General features: G+C 32.0%; 1 protein-coding gene across 1 annotated transcript in view; it reads left to right on the plus strand.

Moving 5' to 3' along the window:
- The window catches only part of LOC108733672 (opsin, ultraviolet-sensitive), a 30,928-nt gene extending 22,155 nt beyond the window's left edge, over window positions 1-8,773 (plus strand). Inside the window, exons 5-6 of the mRNA XM_025979205.1 lie at window positions 4,669-4,931; window positions 8,506-8,773. Of these exons, the coding sequence (XP_025834990.1) occupies window positions 4,669-4,931; window positions 8,506-8,617 (375 nt within the window). The 3' untranslated portion in view covers window positions 8,618-8,773. The remainder of the gene's footprint in view (window positions 1-4,668; window positions 4,932-8,505) is intronic.
- The last annotated feature ends 1,364 nt before the right edge of the window (window positions 8,774-10,137 follow it).

Genomic DNA, 10,137 nt, shown 5'->3' on the forward strand with positions numbered 1-10,137 from the left:
ATATTTACAAGTGGCATTTTGCAATTTTCTATTTCCCACATTAATAACAGAAATTTTTCTTTTTTAATTTTGGAATTTTATAACTTGACAACAAATAGTTATCGATATATTCGATAATTATCGATATTTATCAGTTGCTATTATTGTTATCGACATATCGATAATTACTGATAACTATTGATATATCGATATTTTTGCCCAACACTACTCAGGTCTGCAAACCCTTGCAAATGAAACTTCTAAGTCAACGGAATCAAAAGATCTGTTGGTTATTATCTGTTGATTTAGAATCATGAATTTTGGCAAGAACAGTGTGTTAGAGTAAAGAAAAAATCCGAAAACCGTAAATTTGTAGTTACATCACAAAAAAATAATTTTTTAACTTTTACGTTACGTTTTGGGGGACTAGTTTTTTGAAGGAAAACCTAAACCATACTCGAAAAAAGCAGAAAAAATCTTCGAGGCATCTACAAGTTTGTACAGAACCTTCGTTGCGCTGATGCAAAGAGCTAAAATCGTGTTTTTTTTTTCAAAAAGAGTATATAATCTCAAAAATTACTACAGATAGATACAGGGAACTGTTAACGTAGTCGACTTAAAATTAAGCAATGAAACCAAAAATAAAAAATATACAGGGTGTTCTATTAAAAAAACGACGTTAGATAGCACCCTGAAGAAGTGGGCCATCTAGTAGGATTGAAAATATTTTCTGTATATGCACCGTACGATTCCAGATCACTTTTACAAAAACATATTTTCTATTAAATATATAGTAACAGAGTTAAAGACGCAAGCGCCTTAGGTGAAACACCCTGTGTAAATATAGAGGTTATGTCATTAACAAACTTAATTACGCGTATTTTGAGAACAACAGTTAGGAACAAATTGTAAAATAATGGTTATTAACTAACACTTTATTTTACAACTAGGTAATTATAATTATATCGAGCAAAAAGGGCTCCTACCATTTCATGAATTTTAATAGGGATTTCTTCTTTTTTTAATGTACTTGATTTACGTCAAACTTAAATTTAAATGCCGAGATTAATTCGATAGATCAATCAAGACTGAAACATTTTACCGAATTTATATCGACTCTTAATTCAAAATTTTTATCTACCTTTAAATTCTTGATGATATCTAGACTTAAAGCAAGTAGTTTTGCTTCATATTGCAATAACACATTTTGATTGTTTGTATGAGTCTATTTAACGTCTATTAGTAGAAATATTTAACTTGCTTTGAAAATGTTATCGAAATCAATTAAACCAACCTGTTCCTTCTAACCTATAAAACGAAATATATGATAGCGTTCCTCAATTTTCAAAGAACAATGTTTGCAGAGGCTTTTTCTGAAAATTTACTGGTGTTTTTATTTTATTTATTTATTTATTTATTCAAGATTAATAATGCAATTTGCCTCTGTGGGACGAAGAATAAGTTGATTTTGTGAATGAGTGAGAGAGAAGAAATAAAGCCTCGCAGGCTCTTAGATCCGCTAGTTTCCCATTACATTCATCTCTGTTCATTAATTTTTTTATCCATTTTACCGATATTTCACAAATTGGTTTCTTTTATCTTGTTTTTCGCTTCGTTATTTTTTTTTTCACGTTGAGATAATTCAAGGTGAAATATATTTTTTTTACTCCATTGTACCAGCGCCGTGACCAGACTTTTAATCAAGACAGACTAAAAGCCAAATTTTTCACGTTTATATTTCGAAATTTGGTTTTTCTGCCTCCGAAGAGTGTACTTACATAAAGAAAATCATACAAAAGCTCAAAAACATTTAGTTTATTTATGAGTATTTATTTAATTGTGGATACAAAAATAAAATGTTTGCTGGGACACATAGTAGAAGTGAAACTTCAACGAACAAGTGGAAAAACGAATCGCAATAAACGAGCATTGTTAACGTACTTGTCCAATTTGAAAAAATAAAGGCAATGATATCCAGTCACGTGGAGAGCAGAGGTAAGAAAACAGTTGAGCACAGCACACGCCGCTGGGACTCTAGCCGACATTCCGCTCTCCGCGCGGCTGCGCATTATATCCATCTAATACAGTCGTTGCTCTCTGCCCGCGGCCGTAATGCTTTTTCGTGACAAAAAAAATCATAATACCCCGTCTATATTGAAGTTTCACTTCAAAAAGGATTAGAAAAATTGCCTCGGCATGTTCAACCTACCCTAGCGTACCCCTGGCTGTGGCCCTGCAGTGTAAATAGCATAAGCTTTTTATTCACATGTTAGATAACTTTTTCGTTAACTGTTTCTTGATATTGCAACATGATAAGAGACAAATATGTATGAGAATTACTTTGTTCTTTTAGAGGGATTCTTAACAGCATGTTCGTTCGACTATCTGACAGACAACTTCGATACTCGTCTATTTGTAGCGAGTATATTTGTATGTTCCTACGTCATCCCTATGGCCTTAATCATATATTACTACAGTCAGATAGTAACTCATGTGATAAGACATGAGAAAGTGCTTAAAGAACAGGTAAAGTTTTCTAGTTGCAAAGTTTTTTTTGCCATTCATCCCGGCTCCTCCGCCAAAAAGACAAATTCATTCTTATAATCAAATGTCACACAGAGAAAAAATGGGTATGATGACGGAGATGTTGAAAAAACATGTCAAATATACTGATTAATGTAAATCTTAATGAAAATATTTATCCTCGGGTAAAGAATCACATCATTGGAGCCATTACAAAAGTAGTTTTGCGCCTCTTATCAAAAACTTCTTTTCGATGGGTTTACTATAGGTAATTTCTGTTTAATTCTGGCAAAAGCAACATACAGAAAGAAAATAAACAATTAAAAAACTTGCAATTCGGAATAATGAACAAATAGAGTAATAAAAATAACAAAATCAAAGTAGTTTTTCTATGTGGCTTCCTCCTACTTCTGTGCTTTTTCTAATTCTTTCGATGAAGGACTTTCTGACATTAAAAAAAAATATTATTTTCTGCCCCCCTAATAAAATAGCTGCATCTTCATATGTCCCCAAAAACAGAAATACATTGGATTGTAATCAAGACTTCTTGGTGGCCGTAGAAAGTCACTTTCTCTGCTTAAGATGATTTTCAGCCCCTAATGGGGCTAATGAGAGATCATTCAAAAGTATTTTGTAAAAAAATAAAAATGATTCTCCATTCAAGTTTGAAGAAAGAACATAATGGTCCAAGTAGTTAGCCGCCTATAAAGCTCTGAAATGGTCAACTGCGTTTTTCTCAAAAACAATTGAAATTATCAAGTTAAAACAGGTTTAACGATTTTACGGAAGAAAGATGTTTATTTCATGTTTTATAATCAAAATTATTAAAAAGTTTCGCCAAAAAAGTATGACTCATGATCCCAGAGACCTCTCATCAAAAAAAAAGTAAAATAGTAAGTAAAATAATATTTCTAGCATGAAGTTACAGATAAAGTCCCTTTAGTTTTTGTTTTTTTTTTAAGAAAGACTTACCGATAAACTTACCTACTCTATTCAATAATCTTTGGGGGAGGGGGTAAAACCTTATCCTGCGATTTACACAATGTTCTTGTTAGTTTTTTTTTGTGTTAAAACTGCCATAATGTTTCCAGTTATGTTATTAAATTGGGTAGTTAGATGCAGTAGGTGTCTTCTTTTGTCCTAGCTGGGTTAAATGATATGATTCTGCGCTCACATACGAAACGGATAATACCTCACCATTGATAAGGAACACTAAAGACATACATATTATCCAGGCTAAGTTCGGTTTAAAAGAGTCTTCAATTTAAACAAAAATGCATGCTACGGTTATGTTTGTTTATTTTATTTATTAATGTCAGGAAATATATAGTGGATCAGCCAAGATTATTACATATGGTCAGGACGGACCTACGGACGCATATTTACGGTCAGGGCTCAATATGGCGGATATTTATACTCATATTTTTAAGGCCTTAACTGCTATTGTATGTTCTTCGTATAGATAAATATTATAATGCAGTCATTATTATGTTCTTCGCAGAGGAAAATATTTTCAAGAATAGAACGTACTCCAGTCATCTTCACGGAGAAAATGAAAAAGGAAAATTTACCTAAATATTAAAGCGATATTTGCTATTTATCCCACTAGCTTCAAGAAACTTGAAATAATTTTTAAAGAAACATATCAAAATTGAGATTATTACAAGTTACCTAATAAATTCTACTATTTCTACAGCAAATGCAGTCATTTACAATCAAAAATTGTAATTTTTGCGTTATCATAAAAATTTAGTTTTCTCCGTTTCCAGTTCGATTCTGAATCCATCTGCCATGGTCCAAGTTTTTTTTTTATGATTCCTTGGATCACTTAAGCAATATTCCACAAACAATCTTTCACTACTTTTCTGTTTTCATTTCGTTCGTCTCATATTTCTCACCCTAACCACCACCCACCCGTTCCCACAATTCCTAAAAAGGAGGCTAAAGAAGACCTTAGCCCTACCTTCCGGCGTAGTCTGGAGGGTCTATTCGCTCATCAGCATTGGTAGCTGATAGGAATCAAACATCCAAATGTTTTAATTTTTCTATTGTTTATCGAAACTGTCTACGTATGATGTGCTGATGAAAACTAATAAGTTTGCACATCTGATGGTTTCGATATATCAATGACCAACAAACAAGTTGATGCTTTTTACTAAATTTTAGGCTAAAAAAATGAACGTTGATTCTTTGAGGAGTAATCAAGCCCAAGCGAATCAATCAGCGGAAATAAGAATTGCCAAAGTGGCATTGACAATCACATTCCTGTACGTGGCAGCGTGGACACCTTATGCTGTCGTTTCTATGATAGGAGCATTCGGAGATCAATCCCTTCTTACTCCTGGAGTGACCATGATACCAGCTTGTTTCTGTAAATGCGTCGCATGCTTTGACCCATATGTGTACGCTTTAAGTCATCCTAGGTACAGGTCAGTATCAATTTTGTCTTTATTCTTCATAAATTTAAGTAAGTTAAAATCGAAATTGTAAGAAGACAACTTTCTTTAGAGATTAAAACTCCCCATTAATTTTATAAATTGCCCTTTCAAATAAATCGCTACTTTCCATTCAGCCTAGGCGGCTTTGAATGCAGTGCTTATGAGTACCAGTTCACTTAGTGTTCAGTCGAATTTCCTATTATTTAACATTAAAATTCCTGACGTTTGGTTATATTTTGAGGGAGAATATACAATAATTGGACACCTGGACACAAGGTCTCAACGTCATCCAGAATATGGATAAATTTTACGGTAACATATTCGATTATGGGGGGGGGGAGGTGGATAGGGGCAGCAAGCGAGAAGCCTACTAGCAACAAGGGGTAGATACAAAGGGTGAAAGTGTCCTAATTTTTTTTAATTATATCATCGGGGTGATGCTCAGAAATGTAGGCCTCGGTATACTTTATTGAATTCCTGAAGGGTGAATACGTGAGTTGAAACAAAAGGTGTGGCGAACAGGACATAGACAAAAATTATTGCAAAAAAAGGTCATTCGAAATATGAAAAATTTAAACCAAATCATCTTCAAATATATTTTTAATTATCATTGAAATTCAAGGTCATAAATTGGTTTCCCCCTTTTTGGCAAAAATCACACGCTTAATCCATGTAAACTTGGTATCATTGTACGGATAATTTTTTTTACTATGCCTGACCAACACCTTTTATAAAAACCCCGAAATACCTTCTAAGATTTTTCAAATTAGGGCAACCTAACCTAATTGTTTATTAAGAAATGATTATTATTACTAAGAAAGAAAGAAATAAATAAATAGGTTATAATATGTTTAAAAGTTACGTTGATCTGAAATGTAATCCTGGAATGCATTTCGTGGTATTCCTAATGACGTTGGTGAAACCTAAGATACAAGACTAGACATTAGGCGAAGCGCCTATATTTCTACCATTGACTAAAACATATGATAAAACACAAACAAATATGTGAATGCAAATTGATTTAATAAAATAGGTATACCATTTCTTCTAACTAATGCTAAATCTAAACTCTGGCTCCGTTCTCCGGTTGTAATAAATCGCGAACGTGCCGATCGCCGGATTTTGTTATCGGTAGGGTGGTAGCCTTTTTTGATTAGGGAAATCCTCAATCAATAAGTCGATTTATTATACATAGTCGATAATACTGCAAACTTTGTGCACACTTTCGGATCCGAACAAAAGCCCGCTTTAACCAACGAGCTGTCGTTATATCCGGATTTAGAAATTTATATATGAACGGTGAAATTTACGTCACTAAAGCTGTAGTCGTTACCACACATGAAGACGAAAATTTTTACCTAGATTAACATACAATACAAAACCAGCCAAAAGTATAAAATTTCACCGCTATGAACTGCTTGCACTATGCCAAAAAACTGAATTAAATCCACGATATCCATTTTTGTAAAAGAAAATCGAAATCGATTAATTTTATACTACAATTAAGTCGAAGAGACCATAAACTTGCATTTCTATTTATTAAGTTATGCAAGTTAAGGAAAATTAATTCAACCAAAAGTTATTTAAGCAATGAAGCTATTTTAATGACCTGCTTCAACAACATTATACACAACTTTTGTACGTTATCATCTGCCATGAAAAATTCAATCAAATCTTTGTTTTAATTATTTTTTGTCCGCTGCACTCCAAAGCAGAATTCAAATTTTGTTATTAGCACAACTCGACGCTGTAATTCTTAAGAATACGTTCAATCGGTATCATTAATATTAATCGAGTTTATTCAGAGAAGCTTTCAAAATGAGAAAAAGAAAAACAATTTATATCTGAAACACTTAAATTCAGACAAAGGAAGGAACTGTTATAGTTTTTAATCTGTAAATGTTGCTTCTCTTCGTCACAGAGTGGCCTGGGTGGGTCAGACATTTTGGCACATAACCTAAAACGCTCTGCTTAATACAATTATGCCGCGTTTTTAATTAATGATGCAAAATATCTCTCATCATTTGTCCAAAATGAGAGCTTTTGCAACTTTTCTTTCGATAAACGTGATTGCTAAATTATTTACCCAAGAAAATTTCACTTTTCCACATTTCATGCAGGTTTAAGAGAAACGGGTGATCCACCATTTTGGAGTAGCCGCCATATTGTTTTTAGTATGATGTTACTCACCTTATCCTTTTCTAATAGTAGATTCCTTTCATTTTATATCCATATCAAGGAGATTAAAAAAAAAATGTATAATTATGTATACAAAAGCGTATGCAAAATGTCAATTGAATCAGTAAGTGGAACAGATTTAAAATCCAATTTGTCGGACACCCACCACACATACGGATTGATGAAGTTTAACTAATTTGACTTTACATGACTGTTTTCATCAACAGATTAACTAATCAAAAAAATTTACGTCAATCTCCTTTATTTTTGTAATTAACAAAATTATTTTTTTGTCGATAATAAAAAGCTTTCTTTTGTCAACAGTTATTTAAAGTTTACGCATAGTTGAATTGAATGAATTACTGCTGGTTTAATAATTTAGTAGAGAAACTCTAATAATTTTGCTACTTACTCAAAAACTTTGTACTGACGCCGCATAAAACTTTATTTTTCCGGTAATATAGTTTTATTTTATTTGCCATAATTTGCTGTTCATATTTTACGGAGCCTCACCGAGTAAGATGGTAAAAAGTGCCCTTAACCTTTCGAAAATCGATTGTAAAATGTTGTAGGTGATAATAAAAAAGATTTTCGCCAATGACCTCTCAAGGTCTTGTTTTGTAATTTTCCGTTATTTCAGCATATCTAAGCCGTCTNAAATTAAAACTAAAAAATTGATAATTTTCAAATTCAAATTTTCACTTTATTAAATCACAAAAAAATAAGTGTTCTGTATTTTGAACTTATAAATTGTCTTGGATTTTTTCGGATTTTCAAAATTGGTGGAAGGTAAAGCGAAAAATTGAAAACGTATTTTTTGACTTTATTGAAGGCAATTTATAAGGTCAAAATAAATAACATTCATTTTTTTGTGATTGAATAGGTCTTTTTTTTTTTTTATAGCCATTTAAAATTTTCGACCGTTTGTAAAAATTTGAATTTTGATAAAATTCTCACAAATTCGTGCTTCTATTACTTTTAATTTCGTTTCTTATTTTTTAAAAAATTTTCACAGACGAAACATGACCGTGAGAGGTCACGTGACCAATTAGAGGTTCAAAAAATTTGGCCAAAACCCTTTTTCGTTACTACTTACAGCTTGATTAGAATCCATTTCCGGAAAATGTAGGGACATTTTTACCATCTTACCCGGCAAGGCCCTTTGTAAAAGAACAACAATGCGCTTTAAAAAGAATCCTTTCACTGACTATAATTTCTGCTGATGGGTAGAAAAATTAAATAGCGATTTATTCTTAAATATAATTAAATTGGTACAATTTTCAACACCCTATATATATAGGTATGTAACTAGTAGTGTATCTTGTGGTTGGCTTGTTAGTCATAAAAAGTGTGTTAATTTGTTTTCGTTTTTGTTAATTAATTCCAGACTTGAGCTGCAAAGACGTTTGCCTTGGTTAGCCATCAATGAAGCACCCATTAGCGATAACGCTTCTGTTACGACGGAGGCAACAAATCCAAATAACGCAACTAGAACTTAAACTTGTTGCAAAAACTGAAAATTACACTCGGATGTCGGCCTATGCTATGAATTACGGACACGAAATAAACAAAAATGTGCAATATAAAAATTTGTACCTGTCGTAGTACTAATAATAATAATAAGATGAATAATAAACTTTCTTGCTGCAATGATACACCTGTAGTTTTCATTCCGGTTTTTTTTTTTTCTTAATAAAGATGAAATATTTTTTTCATTCTACACTTATAGTGGAGCGAAAAACTTCGGAAAAATTTGTAAGCAACATTCTTCGTGTGTGCTAAAATAACTTAGAGAAAAGCCTACCTAAAAAAGTGTCAGAGTCTCATTTTATTTAACAATTTAAAAGCATAAATACGGTTTCTTGCGAATAACTTTTCAAATTTTATTTGTAAGTACGTAAAAACTGATAGTGCCATTCGAAAGAGCTAGTGAAAAACTAAATATTTTAGAAAACATGAAGATATACAAACAAATAATAAAAAAGAACATCATACACATACAAATATACAACCAATCAAATGCCATATTCTCACCACTACAACTCACATCAAACTAAATATAATTCAGTCTGACAATGCAATGCCGAAAAGATATTCGTAAAATGGAACAGGTATATAAAAAAATAATAGATTTCGTAAGTATGTGTTAAACATCATCGACTACAACACAACAACTAATTTTCCTGTCCCTCGGGAACAGCATTTTTTCATCTCGATAAAAAGTACCCTATGTCCTTTTCTGTACCCCTGGCAATGTATGTACAAAATTTCATGATGATAGGTTGAGCAGTTAAGACGTGAAAAGCCTACAAACACACAAATACACATTTTCGCATTTATACTAATAGGATCAGAGATGTGATTTATTTGAAATACTTAAAAATTAAAATGCAAATACAAAATAAAAAGTACCTATTTTTATCTTGCATTTAAATACTTTTTTGAGAAAAGCATTTTACATTTTATTTAAAATACTTTTCCAAACATATTTTCTATTTGTAAACTGTAAAATACATTTTTGCGGTTTTGCTAGTTTCACCGATAAAAAATGATGAATGAAAGTTGCTCTCATTGGCCATTGAAGGTATAAGCTTAAAAATGGAACAAAGAGACATTCCGTGAATGCCTTCTAATTCTTTAATTGGAAAGAGCCCAAAAAATTCTAAACTCCTTGAAAATGGATAATCTAAAATATTGGATCGATATTGTTTTCCGGGTTCAATGTCATGATTCATGGAATTTTGAAATTCCACATTAATATCAGCACCTACCAAATCACCACTTATTGTACCTTTAGCAAGGAACTACGAAATTCTATGAATTACAACAAAACAGCCCACAAAACAATATAGAACTGATATACGACAGCTGTATAAAACTGAAATTACAACATATTGTGGTGTGCTAATAAATGCCTATAATCCAAAATTCTTAGAAAACGATTCGGTAAACTTCACTTATTAGATAAATCCAAAGCTAAAGAAACTATGGATTCCGTTTCTTTCTCTTATTACAATGT

Source organism: Agrilus planipennis, unplaced genomic scaffold (assembly GCF_000699045.2).
Source record: "Agrilus planipennis isolate EAB-ADULT unplaced genomic scaffold, Apla_2.0 scaffold32, whole genome shotgun sequence".
Taxonomy (NCBI): domain Eukaryota; kingdom Metazoa; phylum Arthropoda; class Insecta; order Coleoptera; family Buprestidae; genus Agrilus; species Agrilus planipennis.